Here is a 27,829-nt window from a genome sequence, read left to right on the forward strand (position 1 = left end):
TTAATATACATGAAGATCAGGAGGAAAAATATTTTTAATATTGCTAACTAATTCTGTATATTTTTTTTTCCCCCTATTTGGTGGTTCTGTTGTATTCATAATAATTTTCACATTAGTATTCTTTCCTAAGTTTCAGGTTATGTACTTTCTATCGTTTTTCATATAGGTTAGTTTGTGCTTGTGCCCTTAACATTATTTCACTGAGGACCTGTCACTTTCCTGAACTAATTTGTTCCTTGAGAACTGCTTCCCATGGGAAGCAGTTATACTTGAGAATACACTGAAAATATATTAAAATCTGCTTTCCTGGAGACCATTGCATTCAATCTCCTGTTATTAGTCTTTCCCCACTGTTGTTGAGTTTCTCCATTTCATAAGCACTTGTTTCTTTCCAGTTTCATGTTCTTAAACACTTGCCAGCAATTGGTTAGAAACAAAGCTACAAGAGCTCCTTTTGTTTTGTTTTTCCCACTTGTGGTTTCCAGAACATTCAGAGGTGTTACTTTTATCCTGCTTGGCTCCATTCTCAGTGAATGTCTACGTAGTTTAAATATGCCATTAAGACAATGACCTATCTTTATATGATTTGTAATTATTCATATAAAGCCCTTACCATCTTCTCCAGGCTTTATTGCTTATAACATCTCTTCTATTTCCCTTCAATAGTTTGTTTGGTTTTTTTTTTTCCCCCTTAATTTTATCCTTAAATCAGAGACTTTTAATGGTCTGTCTCATGGTGCATTCTGAACCTTAGAGGCAGTCTACAGATTTGTTATATGAGACATCTTTCTTTTCCTTTCCAGAAAATGCTGTCTACTTCATGTAAATTCTAATTATGCAAATTATCACACAACTCTGTTTTGTTAATTAAGACACTATTTTTTTTATGCAGTGAATTTCCAGTTCCTTTCAGTTACCAGATTGGTAAGAAAGCCAAGTGACAACAAAAAATGTGTGTGAATTGTTTAGTGAAATGTAAACAGATAAATTAGTTGTCTTCAGTTTTTAACAAATGAAAGTATGCTTATTAATTGGGTACACAATCTGTATTGTTTCATGTGAAACGGACCTTTATAAATCCATCATGATATCATGCACTATATTAAATGTTATTTTACAACAAATATTTTAAAATTTAAGCTAATGTTGCATTAAAGTAAAACAAAAATTAGAAAGTTGCATAAAGTTAATATTGTGTTTGTATTTCTTCATTTTAAGTGGTTTTTATACCCATTGTGCAGGAAATTATTCATTTTAGATGAAAGCCAGTAAAAAGTGTTTGTCTTCCAATGTCTGACTCAAAAAATGAACAAAGCCATAAAAACAAGTACTAGAAATCTTGAATTTGATAACAATCAAACAATATCAAAAGTTACCCTAGAAAATAAGACTGTTTCTTTGGTATGAAATAGAAGTGTAAAACATGACTGAAACATATTATTTAAATAATACCTACTGATTTTAGTTTGTCTCTCCATTCTCCATGTCTTGTAAACAGTTGTTTGTTTGTTTGTTTGTTTTACAAAAATAGAATGTTTTAACAGCATTAAGCCTCAATATTGTACTTTAAAGCTTCACTCTGGTCTCTTAATTTCTTTAAGTAAATACGGAAATAGTCTATGGCTATTTATAAAATTCATTTAAATTAAAAAAAAAAAAAAAGAGCAGAATCCTACCATCTATTTTTATTTTCCTGTGTCCCCATTATTACTTTGTGCACCCAAGTTATACCATTGCGGCCATTTACAACCTTCTGGTTGACTACCTGCAATTCAAAAACGATTACAGGTCTCCTTGGAATATAGCCATGGATATTATATAATTTTGATACTGGAGGAAAGGTGTGTAATTTTAAAATAGTTCTTTTAGCTTCTTATTAGCAAACCATATCTGCTGTCCACAAATTCTTTGTATTGCATGTCAATGATGTTGATGCACAGGGGGTGTTGAGTTACGCTTACAGGCACAAAGCTGCATCACCAGGTCCATAGGTGATGACATACATCAGGTCTTTATAGTGAAAGGTATTTTTGGGGAACAAGCAAACAACAACAGCAAAAAAAAACCCTGGGGAGGGAGAAGAACAAAAAAAGGTGGGGGAGGCTCTCATTAGCCAGCTGGAGAAAGAAGTGATGGGGCCCCTGATGAGTGCGCTCGTTCTTCTCCGGATGTTCTTCCTTTTACAGTATGTGGCATTGAGAAAGAAACTACATTTGGGGTTTCTCTAATATAAACTAAACTCTAGAAAATAAAAGGCAAGACAGTTTGGGGGTTGAAGGGGAGAAGGGCTGATTTCCATGCCAGTAGCAGTCGCTTCCCAGGAGAACTTGTTGCAACAAGTGAAGGCATGTAAAGCCCTCTGTAATGTTGAGTGGGTAAATGACAGCTGCTTATGAATACGATGCTAATATGTATGATACCTGTTGTCTGTGGATAAAACAACTGTGTAGATAGGCAGATGTATCATACAAGGGTATTATCTTGCTCAGGCTGATTCCCTGGTAAGACTGAGCATGGACTGCTCCACTTGCCTTGCTTCTGCCTAAGGAACTACATCCTTGCACACCCACAGAAAATGCAGACCACTGAGCCAAAAAAAGTAAATGAAAAATGTCTAGAAACCTAAATTAGAATTCTTACCGCAGCTTTGCATTTTGATGCCCTGTCTCTTTTTCCTACAAAGAGAAAATTGTTACAATTCTGTGTCATTTTATTTCATGCTTTTGTAATAACTCTTGCTGCATCCAACCTGGAATTAAACTTTAGCAGTTCTAGAGCTATAATAAGAGGAAGGTTTATTGCCAGCTAGTGTTTCATCTGCTGGCTAGATGACTAGCTGTGCACCAGCTGTATAATATATTCTGTAAGGATATCATCATCACAGCACTTCACTCTTGCATCTCATACACCCACCAGGAAACCTGTTTTATCTTGTGTTCCAAGCAAGGAATCCAAATAAGATGTCTTAAGGAAAAGTAAATAAGACTATTAAGAAATATTAAAGAGAAGTAATTCTATTTCTAGCACATTACTGTGAGAGAGTGGTTTTGGACAAGAATGGGATGAGAAGTCTCATAAATCTTTAGGCTCTAATTATGGGCTGCTCTTAGCACAGCTCAGACAAAGAATGGCCCAAAGCCTGGCTTTTAGCCACTCTTACGTTGGTGTCTCGCCCGCATCATTCTGCCTTGTTCCTGGCTTATGCCAAAGAAGCCCTAGTGTTGCTCTAACTTAATTCTAAATCCTTGGAGGATTTTTCTGGCAAAAAGGGATCTCCAGGACATACCCTTTTCCCATAACAGGGCAGGAGAACGGCAGTGCAACAGCAGCTCTGCTGGTGCTAAGCCTCCTGGGAGCTCTTGTGTGCAGAGAGAAGTCTCCCAGATGTGTGAGTGATGGCCAGGCTGAGGACTCAGGATGTCCCTTTTTGCCTGAAGGGCGAAAGGAGGTGTGTAAACCAATGCAGGCTCGTCACGAGAAGAGCCAGAGGCCACAAATGCATTTGCAAAGAGCAAGTTTTATTTTAGTTACCTCTCTACCGGGGGATCTCCGAAGTAGCACCTAAGCTCCCCTGCAGAGGTAACACAAGCAGGGATGCCCGTGCTGCAGCAACTCAGCCCTGGTAGAAGATCACTGGGCCTTCTGAGCTCACCTGTATTTCAAGGCTTCAAGCAGACACAGCCTCCCGCTCTTTCTCACAACAAAGCAGGAATCACAGACATAGTGATAAGGTGTCTTAGAGTTTCTCACAGGCCTATGTTATCTGACACAGAGGTTGTACTTGTCAAGCACACAAGGTTGGTAAAACAATTAGTGTGATGTACGTGCTTTTTCTAGACCACAGATACAAGTCACTTGAGCGTATTTACATTTAACCAACCTCCTTGCCAATCTTCTGCTCTGTTCCCATGTGGGAGGATTACAACAGATACAGGAAAATTATAATAGATGAAGTTAGTGATGTAAAATTTACTCGTTTTGTTTGTCTTTCTACCAAAATAGAGATATTTGGCCTAATATTTTATATGCTTGGTATCAGCTTCAGGTAAACTTTATAAAAATAACAAACAAACAAAACACCCACAACCAAAACAAAAAAAAACAAACAAACGACAACAACAAAACCCAAACCAAACAAAAAAACCAACAAAACCCCCCCTCCAAAAAAAAGAAAAAAAAAAAAAAAAAAGCCCCCCCGTTTAAAATACATTTCTGATTAGCTTTGTGTTAAATAGCTTTAGTTCCTAAGTCTTACAGTTGTTCTGCTTTTGGCAAAAATTTGAGAAGACCACCGTCGAAGCATGCCTCAACTCTAGTGCTATTACACTTAAAAAATATTAAACCATTATCAGTCTGTTAATTCTGTGACTGAAGTTGTGAAGAGTTTTTGTCAGTGAATATAAAGATTTCAGTCATACTGATGGTGTATGAAAACGTCAATGTGACACTAGAAAAGCGATCTTTTTGCTGTTTTATTTAAACATAGAAAATCGTGCATGTACACACGAAATTAAATTAAAAACCAAAACAAAGTAAGTATACAATGTCAGGTACTCCAAAGCTAGAAAATGAAAGATGTAAAGTGGTTTCTACTAGCTTAGCATTATACATCTGCACAGGGAAGTTATGGTCTTTACAGTGTAGTCTGAATATATTTAACAAGTAGTTGTTGGTTATTTTGTTTCTCATTTCTTTTAGTGGCTCAGTGTTGTATTTATTGCACATTAAGAAGAGAGAAGTATTCTCTTCTCTAATGATTTCTTGTTTTCATGGGACCTTGTGCAGAAGTTATCTGAACGCTGTGCGACCATTGATTTTTCCTTAGAGTGTTGCAGCTGGGCCACCAAGTCATAGATTGAGATAAAGAGTTTCTGTGAAAGTTGAGCGACAAATTTAAGAAACCATCCATACCATTGAGTAGTGGGTAAGATTTGGTATGCCTGGATAACTAGGGATTGGTACTTTAATTGCCTATTTGGGTGATAAAGAAAGGGAAATGGTGATTCCTGCTATTTTAAGAGAGATTAATCATCCTTTAGAGCAGGGGTATCAAACTCATTTTCACAGGGGGCCACATCAGCTTCGCGGTTGCCTTCCAAGGGTTGAGTGTAATTTTAGGACTGTATAAATGCAACTGCTCCTACATTTATACAGTCCTAAGACAACTGCGCTTTAGAGACTGCTTGCCTTTCTCTGTTGGGCTGGGTGAACTTCACTCTTCGATGGCAAAAATTAATCCATCTGAGCGGTATAGGATACTACAGAGAGCTCCTTGTGTTTCCTTGTGAGATGGGGGAGAAAATATGAAGTTAATGTTTGTACCGTAATACTGTACATAGTGAGGAATAAGTTAAAGATACCACCACCATTCCCCTAAGTTGACGGTACCTTCATTTTCACTTTTTGTAAGTCTGGGAATTTTAACTTTGAACTTTAATAAATGTTCTTCTAGCACAACTTTAAATGTATGTGTTATAATTTCTGTAATCATTATCTAGACTGTTAGGGACATTTGCAGTAGAGACGCCATTTGAATTTATATATGAGAAGTATCTCAGATAGTGCAAGACCTACAGAAACAATAGGCACTCAGTTGAAGGTAGGGTAACATAAGCTGCGACCAGAAAATGTGATCATATGTAGGGTTTACCATGTGGTGACAACTTCTCAGTTCAGCATATTAGTTAAGAGGTAATATAACATTTGACTTTTCAAACTCTAAAATATCATCCTTGGAACATGTATTCATGTAACTCCTGGAAATAGAGCAGTCTAGCTATTATACAAAATGTATGTTTCTAATAAAGGAAGAATTTATCAGCATAGTTTCTTAAAACACACATACTTAACATATTATGTAATAGTGAAACATTTTTACAACATTAACCTTTGGTTCTAGCAGTCATAGAGACTTTCTGATCCAACTGAGATGCAAAATTATTTAAATATTAAAACTATTAAACTATTAAAACTTACATGCATAATACTGAATTAAGTAACATTTTCAGTGATGTAGCTTTTTTCAGGAGATTTTGATAACAGTATATATTTTTTAACCAACCATTGCATTGTTGATTTCTTTAGTGTTTACTTTAGCTTGCTGTCTCACAGATTTATGCTTTTCCTGGAGAATTTTTGCTTGTGAATAGCCTGAAAATGTTACTGCAGATCTTTCCTCTATGTGAACCATAAGTTACCTAAAATTCTAGTACTAAAGTTATGCTAAAATCCTGTCTCATAAGCTTAAAATGTCTCATAAGCAAAAAACGTCCTCACTTGTGACACTGAAAAAAAAATAAAAGAAAAGATCTTGAAATCCCATCACAGTATTTGTATTGCAAACAACAGTTTTCATGTGGTGGCGTTGGCTGCCAGAATAAGCATGTTTTCAGCAGGCACGAGCAGACTTCTTCAGCTCTGCCTGTTTCCAGTTGTTCCCGTTTACTCCCCAAGTGGGTGGTACCGAAGAGCCACCTTTCTGGCACACTTGCATGCAGACAACACAGGGCCACTGATGAGTTTTGACATTATGCTCTAATAAAAAAAAGACCCCGCTCATATGAGAAAGCTCCGTGTGCGTCACTGAAGCTATTTCAGTCTTTGCCACCTCCTGAGCTGAATGTAAACCGACATCGGTGACTCTCTATTCAAATGTTATTTCGTAAAAGGAAGTAGGAAGCATGACTCTCTAGCTGTGTGTGAAGATGAGCTAAAATAGTAACAAAAGTATCTCTAGAGAGTACAAGAGGACAAAACAAAATTCTCTTAAGCCTCCCTATTGTTAAGAAGAAAGGGATCTGAAGACTCTTTTGTACCAGCTGGATGTGTTAAATTTTCCTTCTTTAACATTGAGTGCACAGGCATTGTTGTAGCAGAGATACGAAGGAATTGTAAGGATTCTGAGGTTTCCTCAACAAATTTCATCAGTGGCCCTCAACCCTAATGAGAATCACACTCAATCTTTAATAGCTGAGTTACCCTGCAATGACACGTACAACCTGCTGGGCAAGTCCAAGAGGAAGGCTGATGGTGGCAGTGGCATGTGGAATGGGCACGTCCCATTGCTGGTTGCTCTTGCAGGAGGGTCCACACTTGTGTGATTCCTCACAGAGCAGCAGTTGCGATGTTCCCTAGTCAAGACGTGGGTGAGCCAACGCTCTGTGAGGGAGCAGTGCAAGCATTGGCAAAGGCCAGGCATAGTTCACTTTTCCTTAATTTTGGAAATAGGTGGTAAAATGTACTCAGATCAAATAATTTCTCAGTATCTGAGTCAGTAGTGAAGTTTGGCTCCAAAACTACATGTTCTGGCTCACCCCTTCTCTCCCAAATCCCTCAGGAAAGATCCATGCTATCAAAAGCCTTAATAATTCAGAAGAGTTTGAGTCTCATTATACTATTGTTGTACTCAGGCTGCTACTTATTAGCTACATGTTTTTTGTGTTTTGTTCTCCCAGTGTACAGCTCCTTCACTTGGCTGGAAATGCTGAGTACAGCACCTTGCACAGGACTCAGTAATCCAAGACTCGAGCCTCAGGCATGAGATGGCTATGAGGGCAATACTATCTGCCGTAGGAAAGTAATACAACTGCTGTCTTAACCTGAAACAATTGTATATGCCACACACACAAACCCCAACCTAGTGGTTAAAAGCCTTCTCTTTTTAGACCACTTAAAATTAAAACTGGAAATTTGTGATTTCCACTTGTAATAACACTTCATTTTCCTTGTACTGGAGTATAAAATTCAGTATTTGGTGTCTGTTATAGATATTGGTCTCCCTCACTTATAGATACATGAGTGAGCCATAGCTCCTGTATGGATTTATTACCATGAGGGTGGTCAAATACTGGAGTAGGATGCACAAAGAGGTTGTGGTGTCTGTCCTTGGAGGTGCTCAAGACTCCCCTGGACACAGCCCTGAGCAGCCTGATCTAACCAGACCTGCTTTGGGGAGGGGTTGGACCGAGCAACACCAGAGGCCTCTTTTAACCTTTATTCTGTGTTTCTCTCTTGGTGCCAGACTTGTTTGATATATATATATCCATGCCCATAAAAGAAGGCCTGATCTTTGCTGAGAAGTCATATTATTGATCGCCACTTTTAGTGGCAGCTCTAATTTTCTATTGGAACATCCGTGAACAGCTTCCTTTGCAATGAGCATGCTGAGCAGATGGACAGAGCAGAGGTTGGACAATTACTTATCTGTAAGGAGGCTCCAGCAATAATCAGCATTTAGGACATAAATTTCCTGTGATTTGTTTGTGTACTCAGCTGGTTTTGATTTTTGTTTCTTGTGTAACAGATACATAAATTAGTGCACAATTTAAAAAATATAAAATAGGAAAGTTCTTTTATTATTTTTATTTTTCCGTTCTTGAATTGCATTTGTTACAGTGTATATTTCGTATTATAAACTTATTTAAAATAATCATGAAAAACATGTAATTCTGTAAAATATCTAGGTTTTAAACTGCTTTTGCTTTTTAGATTTGACTTTAAGTGAAGAGCAGGGCAAAGTAAAGTGACATATTTTAAGATGGCCGTTATCAAGCCATCACATTGCTATTCATCTTTGTCCTGTGTGGAGTATTAATATTGCTTGTGGCCTAAACACTAAGTACAGGGCAACTCTGTGGAAATAGTGCCAAACGTAGGTCATGTTCTGGCATATATACTCCCTACCAAGACTACTAATGAAAAATTCAATAATTGTATCATCTTTCGTCAGCTGAAAAAGATTGTGTGGTGTTTTAAATTTTCATGAGTGCAAACCTGCTAGTGTTTTGAGAGAGATCCATTATAGTAATTACCTAAGAGAAAAATAATTCCTTACTTTCAGGATAATGTTACAGGCATCTGTGAAAGTGGATGTGATGAAGAGTGTGTAGCATTTTGTAGTCACGGTGAGGAAAGATACTTCCTTTGAGACAAATTTTCCAGACTTTAACACAGATGCCAACTTTGACAAGCACTTTGTCAAAATTATAACTGAAGTCATTTTCTGAGTCAGTTCTTGACTGAGGTGGCATTGCCTTCATAAAAGGTGCGTTCTGATTAGCAGTCTGGTTTCATGGAAACTGAGGTGAATGCAGTGTGGGAATGATGTAATACAGTGAGAAATTAGATAGATCAGAGACCCTAGATCCTCATTGCCTACTGCTGAAGAAAGTAAAGGCAGCCTTAAGCCTTGCTTGTATTTTTGTTGCCATCAGGTGTAAATGAAAATGGTTTGGAAAATGCTCTGATCTGTTTTTCTACATTCTGGTAGTGGATGGGGAATAGAGATACCTCGATTATCAAGCAGCATTCCCAAAATTAGTGGCCGTGTGGGAGATGACCTGTTCTGTGAGCAAATTCTGTGTCAGAAAATTTACCTTATTGGCTGGGATCCCCAGAGGTTGCATCCACTGGGTTTATGGCACAGCATAAAAAATCTGAAATGAGTTATAGGAAAAAATGGGTCCTGTCATGTTTTAAGTACATTACTAGCAAAGCGACTGTATTATTTTGCTTTGTTATTGAGTGAAATATTTCTCAAATACAAATTCAACCAAGCAGGTGCAAACTCATTTAAGCTGACAAATTGACTGAGACAGAGACAATGTGCAAATGCTCATTTATGGATTGAATATGGCTTAGTCATAAAACAAGAGTGAGGGAATATAAGTAGTAGACTATAATAATACTGTAGATACTATTGACTTAGTAATGAGGGCTGGCATGAAGATATATGAAGTGAATATAATTTATGAACCTAAAGGAAGAAATGAGATCCAGACAGAAAAAGAGAAAAGTAAGGAAGGTTTCCCTAGTCCCACTTTCATTTATGTCCGTTACCAAAAGTGTAAAGCCAAAGTTGGCTTAACCGTTGGTGAATAAGGTTTCATAGTTTTATATTTTGAGTTTAAATTAGAAGGTGAAATTTGTTCATGAAGAACCCCACTCCAGAGTGTGTTCCCTGCTGCCCTACTAGTACAGATGATGGTAATGTTCATGGTCTGGTTATTGTTCTCCTTGTGGGGTTATTCAAACTATAGAATGTTGTATTTTCAAGGGGAAAAAAGGGAAAAAAAGGTGGAAATATTCATTCTCAAGACAAGTGAACCTTTTCAGGCTACATTGTTTCTCTTAAGGGAGATGAGATGTTAAACTGTTTAGCGTCCGAGAGCATCTATCCTTGTAGTCCAGCCTGTGGATTAACTGAAAGCTAAAAAGCTGTTGTGTTTTTACAGAGATTTAGAGAATGAACAAAAAGTGCTTAACTGTTTTGACCCAATCTAATTTCAGAACTATAGAATATGTAAGCAAATGCTAGATATATTTTAAAATATATATATATCTCATTTTTTATGAGACCCTAATTACATAATAACTGGAGTTTTTTAGTTCAAGACTATGTAGTTCAAGAAAAGAAGTCATTAATTTGACCTGTCTATGAAACTTTAAGAATTATTTATTTATGTAAAAAGGCTAGCATTTATCTTTTATAAATTAATTAGTTTAAAATATTCAATTAGATTCATTATTGTGGTCTAATCCCATGGTAATTCAGTCTCCCTCTCTGCCAGTATGACAAGTATCAAAAATGGGACATACTGTTTCTGTGAATATCTGTAGCTCAATCTTTTGCTTTGTTTTCCCACTCGGAGTTGTACTTTAATTTTTCGATAGCAGAAGGTGACAGAGTATTTTTTTTTACCTGCTGCTTATCTTTCATGTTAAGATAGTTCTGGAGTAGTTTCCATTTTTCTCTTTTTCTTGGGTAGTCAGCTGTTGCCCTCCAATAGGAAATTTTAGATCACTTCTAAAAAGTATGTCAAGGACATTAACTTGCTGAAGATGTCTTTTTGTTGCAATGCAGCAGAGATTTTAAAGTCTTTAGTCAGCCTAAAGTCTTTCATCCAGTGATACTATTAGGAGTAAGTCACAATACTCTATTGAGCATTTTTTATTTTTCCTGAGGATATAGCAAATGTGAGAATGGATAAGCAAGCGTATTATTGCCCCTATCAGTGTTTGGCAAAGATTGTTCCTTAATATCTCCATTCTTGTTCTGAGATACGTTTCTGCAATAAGTGTACTATGCTTTACAAAAAGATCATTCTTAATAACCAAGTATGATTTATTCCATGCTGTACTATTTAATGATGAAGTATTGTTTAGGAGATTTGACAATTTAATACTTATTCATATCTCTATTTTCCGTATTGAAATGAGTAATAGAATAGAAAGCGTCTACTCTGTTAGTCTGTAATTTTTAAATTCAGGAAAGTTGTAGGGTTTTGCATAAATATTAAAACCCAGTAATTTAAGTTATCTTCTATTTTTAGGGAATATAATTGATATCTCTGAATTCAGTGCCTGTGTGACTATTTTTTTTCATTGTGGTGTGCCTAGTTGTATAATAGTTCGCAGGCTTTTACATAGGGTAACTGAGTGCTAGTAACAACTGATAGAATTGCATAGGAGTTTAATAAGATACAAATTTGAGCTGCCAGGAAGTGGACGTGCCTGGGTTGCATCAACACTACAAGGTTTTTAAATTGATATAGAAGGATAACCAAATATTTTTTTTTGGATGATCATTCTCATGAATGTCCATTTTCAGAAGTGGAAATATGAATGCATAATCGTATCTTGATGTCCTTCTAACAGTTCATCTCTCTAATGACAAGGTGAACTTAATAAGGGCTTATTCAGGGACATGTGTGCCTCGCATTTTTACATACCTTTCTCTCATACTGGAGCCCAGAAATTTGTGTTAGGTGCCTCAACTCCTTTTGCAGCACACTGGAAGAGTTCACAGCATGAGGAAGATGCCCAGCACAATGAGTTAAGCCAGCTATTGGTCTTTGATTGTGTTTTTTATATCTGTAAAAAAAAAAAAAAGTGGCTATCATTTTCTAGCATAGGATGGTAGCTAATAAGAACATCTAGTAAATTCATCTCAACCAATACATATTATCTGCATTTTTCTACATATTTCTCCTGTTAATGGATTAATTTGATCCCCTTATCAGTTTTGCCTGTGTATTTTTAAAATATTATTTCTGATTTTAACTTCTTTCTGTTGCACAGTGCAAATATAAAGTTGGTTATATAACCTTCATCTATTGAGTAACAGCCCCAGCATGTTCCAACAGCAATAGGATTTTCCTTGTTGAAAGAAAACAGACACTTTAAAAATATCCTGTTCATTTATTTCATCATTGCATTTCATATAATACACTAATTTGTTAATTTATTAGTTTTTTGTTTTTGGTTTTTTTTTTTTCTAGAACAGGTGACCTGGAAATAAAAGCAATCAATTATTTGCAATATTCTAATTGTGGCTAAACACCAAGACAGGTGTCATAGGCTTTCCAGTTTAAACAAGTGCCTATTTGAATGGTACCAGTTTCAGCCTTTCTATCCTGTCTTTCTTAAGACTTTTGCACTAGTTCCAGAAGAAAGAACAGATGGAATAAAGTCCTTTTCCAATAATTTACTGATTATTACTTTGTACAAATACATATTTAGATCCAGAATACCACAGGAACATGAAGCCCATTCTGCAGTACCCTCCCAAAATTTATTTCTCTTTAAATTGCCTGTTTCACCTCTGGGCACAGAGACTCTCTTGACCCCACTGTTATGAAAGAGCTTATCGTTTCTCCTTCTAAATTAAAAAGCTTTCCTAAATGTGCACTTAGATGTAAATTGTTTGACTGTGGTAGTTCATTCAAATACAGGCCTATTTAAGGAGTTTTAAATTAAATCTGCTTTATTGGAACCCTGTGGCTTTTACAGCACATTAGACCTAAATTAAGCAACAGGGAACCTTCTCTGCCTTTATTTCCAACTGTCCTTTTCAGGCCAGGTGGCATGATAATGTCTTTAGAATTCTTTATGTATCTCCTTCATCATTTTATCATGTATTTTAATGTGGCAGATTTCTCTCCTGTGGCACTGTGCAAATTGTCAATGTAATTCTGGATGGAGCAGGCAGGGATTTTTGGTAATCGTAAAAATATAGCACATTTTTTGTTTCAGGTATTTGAGTTTGCTATCCTGAAATAGGGGATACATTTTCGTATAGTCGTTTTTGAGAATAAATGGAAGCAATTCCTCATGTAGGAAATCAGACATATTTTTTTGCTTGTCATCTCAGCAAAACACCATATTTTTAGCCAAGCCAAAGCGATGATGGATACTAACTAATAAAGCTAAAATTGTTGTCTGGTAGAAGTTTAGTATATTTTAAGGTGAAAAGTTATGCCATGCCTTCTTCAATCACTCATGAGCACCTCTGGGACTCAGTTCATACGGAGGGGCACCTGGGGAATATTGTGGCACCTGGAATATTGTGTCCAGTTCTGGGCTCCTTAGTTCAAGAAGGACTCTCCTATGCTGGAGAGAGTCCAGCATAGGGCAACCAAGATGATTAAGGGAGTGGAGCATCTCCCTTATGAGGAAAGGCTGAGGGAGCTGGGTCTCCTTAGCTTGGAGAAGAGGAGACTGAGGGGTGACCTTATTAATGTTTATAAATATACAATGGGTGAGTGTCACGAGGATGGAGCCAGGCTCTTCTCAGTGACAAACAATGGTAGGACAAGGGGTAATGGGTTTAAGCTGGAACATAAGAGGTTCCACTTAAACTTGAGAAGAAACTTCTTCTCAGTGAGGGTAACAGAACACTGGAACAGGCTGCCCAGGGAGGTTGTGGAGTCTCCTCCTCTGGAGACATTCAAAACCTGCCTGGGCACGTTCCTGTGTAACCTCATCTAGGCGTTCCTGCTCCGGCAGGGGGATTGGACTAGATGATCCTTCGAGGTCCTTTCTAGTCCCTAGCATTCTATGATTCAGTTCATGTTTTTAAAAGTATTTTATCAGCCGTAATGTACAGGGATATGAGACTAGACCATAGGAGCAGTGTGGAGGTTTTTGAGGTGGGCTAAAAGTCTAGCCTGGGGTAGGACAACAGTGGATCCCAAGGATACTGTGTGATATCCTCTGTCAGGAGAGGTGTTCTTTGGTGTAGAATAAACCAGAATAAAGGTTGTCCTCCTGTATTCTGGTTATACCTCTGAGAGGAGGAAGCTTTCTATAGCTCTAGGCTGGGCTGAGCTGGATGGCATCTCTTACGACCTGCTTAACGGGAGCTGTGCAGAAAGGTGCTCAGCACTGGTGGGCATGGGGAGGAGAAGCTGTGTGGGAGCTGGAGGGCAGCTGTGCAGCCAGGGGCACACTGCCTCTTCCTGCAACTGCTTCTTGAAAACACAACTTAGGAAAATCCTGCAACTCACTGATATCAACTACCAGTATAGGTTGTAGTATGAGCTATGGAAACCAGCAAGTCTCATTCTGGCTGGTGTTTGGTAGCAACCTGATGATCTGAGGGCACATTATTGCAGGCTCAGAATGGCTCTGCAGTTGAGATGTCTTGCATAGGTGTCACCAGCAGCTGCTTGCACCAGACCTCCTGATTTGTCATTGCCCTGAAGACCACTTGGGGTCTGGCAAGTGCTCCTCTGTCCAACTGGACAAGCACAGCAGCAGAACTGCATGCTGAGCATAGTATATGGATTGCCAGCTGGTTTATGATTTGTAGTTACTGATTTGACTTATCCCAAGTGAATTCAGAGCACTAATAACTAGTAAAAGTCATGTGTTCTATCAAATGTGTTGATAGTAAATAACTGAGGTAAGTCGGCATGATGCTTCATGATGTTTTGCATGGATGCTTTGAGAGGTCTCTGTCATTCTTATGATTTTAAAAAAATAATTTAGAGAAATCATCCTCTGTGTATATGTTTGTACATATGTATGTGTTTACAAGCGAAATCTATATGCTGTTTATCTTTTGTTTTGCAGACAAAACCTGTTGCATTTGCAGTACGGACAAATGTTGGGTACAGTGCAGCTCACGATGACGATGTCCCAGTCCCAGGCATGGCCATCTCATTTGAGGCTAAAGATTTTCTTCATGTTAAAGAAGTAGGTAAAACTAGAGAAGCAAATCTCTCTTTAAAGTCTATTTGAGTAATAGTGCTACTATTTCTTAATGTTAAGATAACATTTCACATTGTCAAAGCCCTACACAAATGTTATATAAATAAGCTTTATAAATCTACATCAGCATATTCAATTATGTAATATTTGTGTCTTTTACCACTGTAGTACTCTGAGGGTTCATTTTGATTCAGCAGCCAAGGGTTGATTCTCTTTCATTTGTCTGACTGAATCTCAACCCCAAAATCCTCAGCTCTCCTTTTGTTTTCACTGAAACTACTTCCCTGACACAGGCAATATTTTATTAACAGTAACGTACTAGAAGAACTGATGTAATGTTTCCAGATGCACATAGCAACTATCAGAAAAGGCGCTTTGTGTTTGCTACCTCGGTTTTCCTTTAGGTTGGCTTTGAAAATTTTCGTTTTTTACAGTTTCAAACACCTAAAGTCATTTTCTTTCTCTGCTCCTTGCAAGATGATTCAAAGCAAGTATCTTGGTAACTTGCCTGTACAGGCCTTCTTCAACAGTCCACCGCTCCCTTCTGAAAGATTCCCTCATTTTAAGAGATTCCCAGCTTCTGGTCGTGTTCCATTGTGTTTTGTCACAAAAATGCCCATCTGGAAACGGAAATTTATAGCAGAAGAAATAGGAAGTTAGCTTAAGGATGAGAGCAACTTAGCCATGTGTTTCAAATTATATCTTTGCCCCATTTCAGATTATTAAAAATCCCTCAGTAGTTATGACTGATGATGCACAATGATTCTGCTTGTGCAGGTGCTTTACAGAAGCAAGAAATGTTCCTGGTAGAAATACAGGTGGGCAGAGACTAAGGTAACACAAGAAATGGACTTCTAGTGCCTTCATACTGATGACTAATGATCATGATTTTCCATATATAATTAACACACAAAAAAGGAATAATTTGGATTCAAACTGTATGTAGTGAAGAAGATATTTTTTTGTCTGATGATAGTGCAAAAGAATTGTTCTCTTTTGCCTTGTGACCAAAGTAGAGATGGTCAGGCACAGTGCTGGCCAAATAAAACCATCAGCATTCTCCAGTGAGCTTGAAAGCACTGGAAAATATGGCTCAGTTTGATTAGATTAAATTATTTTGTATGGTCATCTATTCCATCTGCATTTTGAACAAGCTTGTAATCTCAGACTTCACATCAAGTCTTTTGACGGCTGCCGTATGAACCAGAAACACAATGTTAGGAGATTTTCTGTTATAATTTATGCTTTTTTCCTCACAGCACAACTTAGATATAAATATTCATAAGAGAAAATGAGGAAGAAAAGGTTTCCTGAACTTTTATGGATCTCCAGAAATGCCTTAAAAGGATTCTTAGTTCAGCTGAGTTGTTATAGTGTTTGTGGCTGTGTGTACCACTTAGGAATGGTAAAAGAGATTAAGATGTTCTTGCAGCTTCAGGTGTAGTAGAACAGGCACTCTGCTAATTGCCTTTAAAAATACCTCTTTTTTCTCTAAACATTTAAGGAAAATTAAATGTCCAGTGGTGCTAGGCCAGAGCCGGGTTGGGGAAGGGACCCTGTGCCCATGCCAGCTGCGCCACTGGAATGGGGAGTTGGGAAGGGATCCATGAGGAGCCAGACTTGAACCTGTACTCTCTGGTCCTGAATCTGGCAGCAGCTGTTCCATCTGGGCAGGCTGAACCTCTCCAGGAGGCTGCCCCTAGCAGCGGCCCTGCCCTACACAGCCATGTCCACTGCTCCATCTCCCATGGCCAGATATTGTTCCTGCAGTAATTTTGGTGCTCCTTATAGTTAATGCTGTGAGAACTGAAATGTCCAAACTTTAATTATTTGTGCAGATGAAAAGTGAAAAAAAAAGATGTATTTGACTATAAAATGCAGTTTTGCTGTTCTATTTTATACCTGTTTGCTAGAAGTGAAGACATCTAAATTTATCTCCAGTAACGTTTGCCTGCGTAGGAATGCTGTATTGGATCACTATTGTCCTCTTCTTGTCCATGAAGAGAGTTCTGCAATTTGTACTGCTGAGAGGGCTCAGATGAGAAAAACCTCAGTTCAGAATGTTCGTGGGCAATGGTGAAAAGTCCTGCAGTGACGGAGTATGAGGAAAATTTCTTTCCGTTATTAGGTTACGTTCATTAAAACTTGGTATATATAAAGATGAAGGATTCCTTCCAGCATGAAGAAACATGAGCTGCATCATAGTCACTCCTGAATTTTTTGAGGCTTTAATGCATGGCCATAATTCTGCTTTGCATTTAGTTCATATTTGTGCTTCCCTTGGCACCCCAAGCATAGGTGAATTATAGAGAATCACTCACCCCAAACAGCGCCTTGAGAGCTGGACACCTCACTACCAAGATTTCCGCTATTGCTTTTTAAAATGAGAAAGTATTATGTGTTGTATTATTTACTTATAAAATTATCTTATTCTCCTTTTCCTGTAGTGACACAGCATTTAGCTTTGAGACTTTACAGGAGTGAATTCCACATCTCTTTTTTTTTTTTATAAGTAGTCTGTTGTAGCGTAGGGCAGTATAAAAAGGTAGTGGCTGTTCAGATATTTTTTTAATCTATCTCTTCCTTTTACCAAGTTAATGATACTACTTCTGCAAACTTCATGTATACTATACGGCAGATCCATGTAACAGCAACCTCCGTTGGCTCAATTGCTATAGTCTTCCTCCACCTATATTATCCTACGACATATTTTAAATGTGCATGCATATCTTCAGTTAGGATTTTGCAGTGAAAGGTTATAATTCTAATAATATGTTTCAGTCTAATACAGCTTTGAGAAGCTGCTATTCCAGGTTAGATCCCTATTAAATGTTGGTATTCTTACTCATAAAGGCATCCAGTTGGAGGAATGGAATAGAACCCCTTAAACCTTATGAGCTTAAAAGTATGTTTATTTTAATGTTTATTTTTTGGTAGCTAAATGTCTTAAAGTTGGTTTCAAGCATCACAGTAGTAGCCAAAATGAAAGGTAATACTGCAATTCGGGTTGTGTATCATTGATCCACCAATGTTGTATTCTCTGTTAAATTGATTCATTTTTATGGGGGCCCACACATTTTACATGTTTTACTCCTAAATGCACACTTGTTAAAACTAATTAAATAATTAAACATGCACTGTAATATCTACATTCATAGCTTCAGATTCAAGAAGGCAACTTCTGTCCCATTCAGATGTTCTCTTACACTTTCATAAATAATGCAAATTATCCAAAATTCATATTTAATGGTAGTTCTTCCCATGGAACCCCTAAAATATTGCATGCGGGGCCATACATAGCAGTGACCTATTCTTATCCAAAAATGGTGAATAAACAACAAAGAAAAAGGCAAATAGTTCTGTTCTGCTGACCTCTGCAAAACAAACAAAACCCCCTGTGTGTGTATGAATAAATATTATTAAATTAGAGTAGTCATTAGCTCATATTTCATATAGCTGAAATTCAGTTAATTGGCCTTTCTTGTGCATTTGTATAATTGTAGTTTGTTTTAGTTATCCAAAGATATCCATTCCCTGTGGATCTATCATAGTATGTTTAAGATGCAGATCACATGAGCTGTATGCAGTAAATATAATAAGCAGTGGAATGTAGTCATATTTGAGATTTTAGTGTGTTCAGAGAAGCAGGGGAATTTTAGAAGTAATAGTTTTTATTTTAAGTGGAGAACTGAATATAGTGGAATAAGAAAAATAAATTATTACATTGTTGCAGTGGGTAGAAGCAGATCAGAAGAAATGTCTGGTATCTACCAAGGAAAAACATCAAAGGAGAACAAAAGCTGTTCTCATGTATGAGGGGAAAAGACTGTGAAGCAAAAAAAAAAGATGAACTGGGTGGATATAACAGCCAGGGAGAATCATGAAGTCTATGGAGGAAGTTTTCTGCTTAAGCACTGTAGCATTTTAATAATTTGCAAGGTTATAATTATTTTAATGTATTTCTGAATATTGCCACAATTATTAATTGCCATAATAAGATAGTACAGTGATTAATGGCAGGGAAGAATTACATAAAATTACTTAGCTGCAAATTAAAAATAATAACAATAGTATCCCAAATACAGTAATTTCTTAGTACATGACTTTTTTTTTGTATTTCTAGAAATTTAATAATGACTGGTGGATAGGACGGTTGGTAAAAGAAGGCTGTGAAATAGGATTCATACCAAGCCCAGTCAAACTAGAAAACATGAGGCTGCAGCATGAACAAAAGGCAAAACAAGGAAAATTCTACTCCAGGTAATAACAAATCTTTAAAAATAGTAGCTATGAGCATGACACAACTTGGGAGTTTATGCTGTGCGTGCTGTAGTTCTGTGTAATTGTCATAATGGCAGCTGCAAATGTTTTGAATCAATGAAGGATGTAATATTTCTCTCTATAATTAATGTAATTGTCCTTTGAGAAAGAGAGTACATATTTAGACTGGTGGTCCGTGGTGGTGTACAGTGGCTATTACTCTATTTTATTTTCATAAAATGTTTGCAAATTTGCATTGCAGTTAATACATGACTTAAAAATCAATTTCCCTAAATTCTTTAGCAACTGTTACATCTTCTCATGATCTTGCAATTTCTAAGCACTTTTAAAGCTGATTTTAGAAATTACAGAAAACATTAATTGGTTTGTAAGCTGAAGCCAGTGCCTGTTAGTTAAGTCTTAGGGAAAAAATGTTTGGTCATGTCAAATTCCTTGCCCACAAATACAGCTTTTAAGAATACTGCATTTTATGATGGAAGCTTCGTGTCATTTGTTGTCTCTGACTGCAGCCATGGTTACATAAAGATGTTCAGTATCTAAATGTATTGAACAACACTGCAAGATGGTAATAATGTTATCTTTACTGTAAAATTCTTAATAAAGCAATTTTCTAGTAAACACATACGGAAGCAAATGCCACTTGATTCCCCTTGGGTTTATAAGAAACAAATCTTTTCAGTGTGCCTGAGTGGGATGCACATGGGATTGAGAAAACAGCTGGGAAACATCTGGGAAGCCAGGAAGATTTTCCTGCTTCCATGGGAAGGACAGCAGTATTTGAGGAGCATGTCTTTGCTGGGAGGAGACCAGGATGCTGCAGCACGGGGCCGCATCCACCAGCTGTGAAATGCCTTTCCCATGAGTGTGCTGTCCTCAGCAGGAGGATGTTGGGTTCCTCATTCTGCTCTTGACGCTTCTCATGCAGCCAAATCTGACCCTGTGATTCGGTCCCTTTCCAAGTTATAGAGGCTTCCATGCTCCAGAACTCCTTACTGGAGATAACACTGTCCTACGGCACAAATACATTTACTTAGTGTATGTTAATATTTTAAGATGGAGAAAGTGGAAACTAATACTATCACTTGAATTGTTTGAAGAGTGAAATAGCCTTTCTTACATTCTTTTCAGTGTTTTTCTAGTTATGGTAGCTGAAATAAAATCACTAAAAATATTCTTTTATTTTCACAACTTGGATAGGTTTTCACAAAGCAGAACTTGACAAAACCCTACACTGCTTTATCATTCTTTAAGAGACTCTTTTTTTCCTACCTTGTATTGAGTCAGCAAAAGAACTTGTACTTTAATTCAGTTGAAAACATGTTAGGCAGAACCACTATCTTTTTCATTAGGGAGCTATCAATAACTTTTCTGTTAAAGGAAACAGATATGCTCGCTGGCTTAAGAATTAGTCTTAGCAACGAGCAGTTATATTAGTAATTATATATCAGTAGCCATATTAACAACTGGATCACATTAAGATCATGAGGTAGTGAGAGCATATACAACAGAATGAAGTTGCACAGCAGCACAAGGAGCATGATTGATGTTTGCAGTTCCTCAGTCCCCAAAATTTACACACATTTTGTGTAAGATGTGTGTTTTATACCAGACAGAAACACTGTTTGTCTTTTGACTAGCAGCTCACTTAGAAGGCAAGTAATAAATAAACTAGAATAAATACTGAGAAAGCTATGAAACTTCAAAGTAATTTGTTGCTTTACTCCAGTAAATCAGGAGGAAACTCTTCATCCAGTTTGGGTGACATCGTTCCTAGTTCCAGAAAATCGACGCCTCCATCATCTGGTGAGTAGGTCATGAAGCTGTTGGTTTACAGACTCATGCATCTCATCTGTTAAAATGCATATACATTTGGATCTATACATCTTAATCTCTATACTTTGTAGATAGATGGCTGGGTGGTTGCGTTGCCCCATAAGGCTGGTTTGGGTTGTTTTGAAGTAATGGAGTCAATGACAACAAGTTCAGGCAATGATAGGGCCGTTAACAATCCACAGAATTCCCTCTTTGCTTTTATCATGGTGTTTTATAGCAAAGATGTAATAAAATGATGAGACTGTGTTGCAGTAGGGTAGTTAGAGGCTTGGTCTGGTCTGAGCACTCCTGCTGAACAAGAAATACCTTCTGGTACAGGAGAAGAAGCACCAATAAAAATAAAAAAATCCCAAGAAGTTTCTTCAGTAGCATCAACAACAGCATTATTTTATAACAACAGGAACTTTTAGTTTCACAGTTGATGGTGAGGATGTGCTTCACGTAGTTCTAGCATACTGGATATTTTTTGCCTTTTGTGAGAATTTTTTCACAAATACTGTTTTGTATTTAGAGCATCAGCAGACAGACCGAACTTTAGTTATGTTGGATTCAAGAGATATGAAGCAAGTACATGGCAAGTTGGTGGAAGAAACTGGCATTAGCTTCTTGAAAAACGCATAGCAGAAGATGAACAAAAAATATATATACTGAATTAAACTGCTGTGTTGCTGCATGTTTTACCTTGTCCTGAAATAGAAAATGTACATTTTGAATACCTGAAATCAGAAAATATTAATGAATGTTGCTAGTGCCTTGTCTACTGAAGCAAAGATGCGTATTTTCCAATCATATTAGTTTATATGGAGTCTGGTTTTCAGAGCAGGCATCTTCAAATGATCCTGAAGATTTTAAAGTATTTACATGAACATTAAGAGAGAGACAGAGAAATTAAGTCACGTTATGGTGGCATCTTCATTGGAACGAATTAATTGAAAAATATCTGTCTGTCTTGTGAAACTATGGATTTGTTTGTAACAACCAACTTTATGATGACTGGAGTTTGTGTATCAAAATCCCACTTAAGTTCTACTTTTTTTTTTTCTTTTAAATATATTTTTAGTATACTAATACGTGTCATCACGAGTCTATAGAACACACTTTAATCTTTTAGTTTATGATAGCTTTAGGCTGTCATATTTGCTGTTAAGGCCACTTTTTCAACAGCTGCGTTTTTGTCGTAAAAGTGTCCATGGACCTATGTTGCAATTTTCTAGTTAGAGCATCTGAAGTGCTATAATATTTTTGTATCCTAAAAACACTTGGAAATCAGTACAAAATTTCCAGAATGTTGCACAGAATGTACAGGTACGAGAACAGATGAGATACTTAGATTACCAACTGACCGATGGCCATCTTGTGATTTTCATTGTACTGAATTGTTTCTTCAGACGGTAGTTTTGGGAAACATGCTTTTCTGGAGAAAGAAGGAAAATCTGATAAAGTTCATTCATTTACACTGAAAATTTGGAGAATATTTATGAAAAGTGCACATTAAGTTATTCTGTGATCTTAAGATTTTGGGTCTGCAGTGTTTGTTTGTTTGTTTGTTTGTTTCTTATCTTAAGACATCCCAAGAAGGGTGAAAGAGGCATAGTTTGTGACTGACACAAGAATTCGAATGACTTCGAAGTACAGTTTAATTATTATTCCCAGGCCTCCTCTTTTTGAAAGTTTAATAAATGACAAATACACAAATTATTCAATGAGTTGAAGAGATTTTAGCCAAATAAGTTAACTTCGTTTTTTTTATTTGAGTCAGATTTTTTTCAGTATAAACTAGTGCCACAAAACCAAAACAAAACATTGAAAAACAAACTAAAAGGAGGCTCATATCCATTTAAATAATATTATATTGATACAGTAATCATTCCATACAGTCCTTATGGGTCACCAAATAGGATGAGGATATTGGTGAAAATAACTTTGAAAAAAACTCAGTGAACTACAGGTAATTAACAGTAAAAGATCTATCATGGAAGTTGTTACATAGTGTGAAGACTGAGAATGAGAAAAGGATAGATTGACATCTAGCTGATCAAATGCTGCATTTTTCTTTTTACAGAAAAAAACACCCTGCTTTTTCTTTACTGACGATTTTAGTTGAACATAGAACCAAAGGAGTTTTAATGTACCTCATTATGACTGATTTATATCATCTGTGCTGGCCTGTATTCAAGAAAAGATAATGTGTTCTTTTTATACTTACGAAGAGGCTGAAGGAACAGTGTTGCTAGAAGAAAGTGTTACATGATTTCTGTGGCTGTTTTTAGGAGCAGGAGAATAGAAACAGGGTGCAGATCTACTCACAGGCTTTCCTGCTCAGTGGCACAGTTCTGTAACTCAAAGATTGTCAAGCATTGTGGCATTAGATCTGTGGATAATTCAAATGGGAAAATAGTACTTTACTCAACCAGAAGGGATCACTGCCCCAAGTGTCTCTTAAATCCCTAGCTGCACGTAGGCTTGACAGAAATATTTATTTGTTGCATAATTTAATAGCACAGGCCACTGTATTCGTTGGTGTCCCACTCATCAAGCAGCTGGAAGTAGGTCACTAAGGTGATTTCATAATACTTTGCAGTGATTAATTATGGGTTTGGATAAAGTCAATGCAAACGGTACTGCTTACAAATGTATTCAGAGTTAGGTTCAGTTCGACATAATGGCACAGCAAGATACACATGAGTTACCAGAGTGTGTCAGGAGGTGGGTATGATCTCTACACACAAGAGTGATGTTGTACAGCATGTTTGTGGATCACTTTTGTGTACTTGCTGTCTGAAGACATATTTAATACATTACAGAAGATCAGGATTGAGCATTGTAAACAAGAGAGTTTTTGTTTTGGTTTGGTTGTAGTTTGCAGGTATCAGTTGGAATCAGCATTCTGGATAACATGGCTTTGCATTTTGAAAATATATTTATTTCTGAGTCCATTATGATTTTTGCTTAAACTGTTGTTACTTACTTGCTAAAGAGGTTAAATATTTTATTTTATGGTATAGGCATTGTGTGTTGTATATTCTTTTGGGGTAAAGGTTGAACAGCAGTGGTTTATTGTATTCACTTCCATTTTGCCCTGCCTGCATCCTCACCCTTTACAACAGGATCCAGGTCTCTGAGACAAGCTGGGATCACTTTCCTCTCTTCTGCTACCCATTCTTTTTAATTTTCACTATTAGTCAGTCTGTTTTTATTTCTGGTAAATGTTTCTTATGTCTACTGTGCATTTTTAGTCAAAATGATTGAAAATGCCAATGGTGTTTGACCCGGAGATTAGCGTAGAGGTTATTGTACCAGTATCAGGCCAATTTTGTCTTCAAAAGTGATTTTTCTTCTGTTTCTTAATTTCCTATAGACATCCTAGTGACATTTCAAATTTCATGATACTCATTTTTAATTAGTGTTTATTGCTAGAAAATATTTCAAATGTTGTTGGCCAAGTTCAGTTGTTTACATTGGTGAAGGTCTTACATATTCCAGTGAACTAGTTTGGATTTACACTGATGTAACGAGAACAAACTTGACCATTGCATTGTTTTGTAATAGTAGTTCCATGTATGTCTGATGTAGCTATGTAAAAGGGGTTCAGAGGAAAATATTATAGTAGCTGCTGCAGATTGCCTTCTGACTTCTAATCCCAGTGACAGCACCTTTACATTTTTCCCTTTGTTTTATTGTGTTTTGTACTCATGGTTGATTTTTTAAAAATTTTTATTTATTTGTTACTCTGGATGGTTTTATTTTTCTTTACCTGTTACTTCCTTTTTAACCTATCTTTACTTTCCCTGTCATCTGATAATTCTGAATTGTTTGTCTGTATATAGCTATAGACATAGATGCCACTGGCTTAGATCCAGAAGAAAATGATATTCCAGCAAACCATCGCTCCCCCAAACCCAGTGCAAACAGTGTAACATCACCCCACTCCAAAGAGAAAAGAATGCCCTTCTTTAAGAAGGTAACACCGACTTCCAAGCTCCCATCTGTCCACCTGCTCACCTGCACTGCGTCACATTTCTAGTCCTGTTAACTGTCTGCGTCCTCTGACAAGCCAATAACATGCATGCTTTGTTGTTCTTTGTTTCTTTTCCATGCTGCTGTAGCTAAGCAGAAGCAGAAATCGGTAAGTTTATATCGACATTACCTGTGTTTATCCTGCCACTGGCATCATGAGCATTATTACCCCAGATTAGCAATGTAGCTGTTCTAGAATTAAGGAAGAAATGTGTTGAGCTGTTAGTGGATTCAGTACCAGAAAACAAACAGTCCCAAGTTCAGTGCATCTGTGAAACTCTGTTGCAGTACTTATCCTTTTTGATGGAATAATAGGGCACACTGAGAAGGCCTTCTGAAAGTTTGAGAAATGTATTTCTAACAAATCCATATAATGAACCTCTCAAGTGCATGCTTATTCTTTCTTTTTTTTCCCCTGTAACTCAGTTTATTGAAATAATTATTGGAATCTAATCACATACTCAGATTGTACTTAGAAAACAAACAGTACAAACCACTATATTTTTTATTTTAATCAGTACTTAAACTTCTAATTCACTAGGTGCAAAATCTGCAGGTGAAGAAGACCAGTGGAAAACCACTGACTTGTTTTGATGGTTTACTTTGAGTTTTTCTTGTTGTCATGTATAAATTATCAACCAAATGTCCTCACCATCCATCAGTCAGAATTTTTCAGTATCTCAGCTAGTGGAAATGGTACTGGCGGTTCCCAGGAGAGCCAATGTCTCTCCGTAGATAACCCAGATAACTACAGAATTATGCAATTGGCATCCTTTTACAGCAAACTGCAATACATATCTAGGATCTTTGCTGGAATAAGTTACCAAGACATCAGGTAGCAGCCAAACTATTCAGTGAAATATCACATTTCTACTTTCTTATTTTAAATCCTGAGTCTTCATAGCTCTTATTCATTTGTTTATAACCACTGACTTAAATCTGCATGTAACAACAGACTGTTACATCGCTTATCAACAGTGCCAAGTGACATTGTTGTCCATGCTGTGGATGCTCTCATGTTCAGTAAATGAAACTCATTTTTTCTCTCTCTTTTCTTCTTATATTTTAAATAATTTTGAATCCTTCCTATTTCCAAAATCACTGGTATTTGCTTCAGTAGAGTCTGTTAAGTACCATGTCATTCACAGCCCGCTATGGAAATCAACAGCAGTTTCTTGCTCCTGAGCAATTTACTACTTAATAATATTTATAACCAGATATAAATGTTAAGGAAGAATAATACATGTTGACATTTATTGGATGCTGTCTGCATAAGCATCATTGAAGATGCAGCTTCTAGATGAACCACCTTGGACCTGGATGGTGGCTATTGCCATCTCTCCATTCTTTTGTTCAGTATCAGAATGATTACTTGTTATAGTGGGTATGTAATACTGACATGTAAAGTAAATACTGGATGACATTCCAAGTTCATATTTGGACTTGAATCAGCAAGTGAAAGCTGTATAGCTCAGTGCCAGTCCCTTAGAATATATCCGATTTTCTAGTGCTAAATTAAACAACCTTAATGCTTCCATTAGATAACTTTTACTCAGTTTCTGCTGACAGCTTCATTACTTGAAGCTGTAAAGATTAGAGAAGAAAATATGAAGGTGCATGTTTCAACAGAACAGATTTTAAAAATACCCCATATTCCATCAAATAGGGTAATTTCTGTGCTTTCCCTAATTTTGAAATAGCTGGTTAAGTTCTAGCATGAATATCTTCAGTTGAGTCAGTGACATTAAGACAAAGATCTCTTGAGTCAGGACACTCCTGCTATAAGCACTCACACATCTGTAATGAATTTTTCTTAGGGTCTGTCTCTAACACACTTGTCAGATTATTAGTGATATTGGCAAGAACAGTGGAGGGCTGCATTTTGATACTGGCACAGTGTAATTGCAGGGGTTTGCTTTGAAATGGTTTGAGTCAAATTCTTCACTGTGTAAAATAAATCTGTTTGACATGCTTATGATGCCTGGGGCACTGGTATTCATTCTTATGTTACTAATTATCTGGTGAAGCTACAGGTAACAAAAAAATAAATTATGTTGAAAAACATCCACAAAAGGGTTTTCCATGTTTTAGACTGCTTTAGACCACTGCTTGTGTAGCATTTTGTGCTGTCACTTTATTAATGTCTGTCCTTGTGTTTTTGTGTTTTGGAATGTATATACTTAACTTTAATGTTATTGTGAAACACCTTGGGATACGTTGAATACTGAAACAATGAAAAACGACCGTATTCTGTGGTCTTGACTGATGTATTTGTACTATGTAGGCATTTGAAAAATCGATCTGGCGTACCTTTTTCCATATCACCCACGTATTCCTAGGTTGGGATTTCAATCATTTTTTCCCAAGACAAAGATAAATTAAACTCTCCTTTACAAACAAAACCCACTTTCTGATAAGACTCATTCTTAATGGTATATATTGAACAGCCACCTATCAAAGAAAAAAGTTTAATTTGTTTATATTTTATTTTTATAACAATAGAAAAATTTATGCAATCTTTGGAACCAGGCAATCTTCTTATCTTTGATTTTAAAATACTTTTCCTAAATTATGCACAATACATCAGTTAGTAGTTTGGTGAATATCGTACTAACAGAATCCATTCTTGGGAGTAACGGGAACTTCTTCCCAAAGTGGAAGGATTGCTATCCCAAGCTCTGTTTATGAAAATTTTCTAGAAATACTA

The 27,829-nt window shown here is 36.8% G+C and overlaps 1 protein-coding gene across 5 annotated transcripts in view; it reads left to right on the forward strand.

Annotated features, from left to right (window-relative positions):
* The window catches only part of CACNB2 (calcium voltage-gated channel auxiliary subunit beta 2), a 240,112-nt gene that overhangs the window by 182,868 nt on the left and 29,415 nt on the right, over positions 1-27,829 (forward strand). For 3 of the 5 annotated variants that reach the window (XM_082045807.1, XM_082045808.1, XM_082045809.1), the window contains exons 3-5: positions 14,854-14,976; positions 20,999-21,075; positions 24,933-25,066. In XM_082045807.1, coding sequence (XP_081901933.1) covers positions 14,854-14,976; positions 20,999-21,075; positions 24,933-25,066 — 334 coding nt within the window. Of the gene's footprint in view, positions 1-14,853; positions 14,977-19,114; positions 19,252-20,998; positions 21,076-24,932; positions 25,067-27,829 lie in introns of all 5 variants that reach the window. The other 2 variants (XM_082045810.1, XM_082045806.1) reach the window with 1 other exon arrangement.

Source organism: Streptopelia decaocto (genome assembly GCF_964273445.1).
Source record: "Streptopelia decaocto genome assembly, chromosome: 2".
Classification (NCBI taxonomy): Eukaryota; Metazoa; Chordata; class Aves; order Columbiformes; family Columbidae; genus Streptopelia; species Streptopelia decaocto.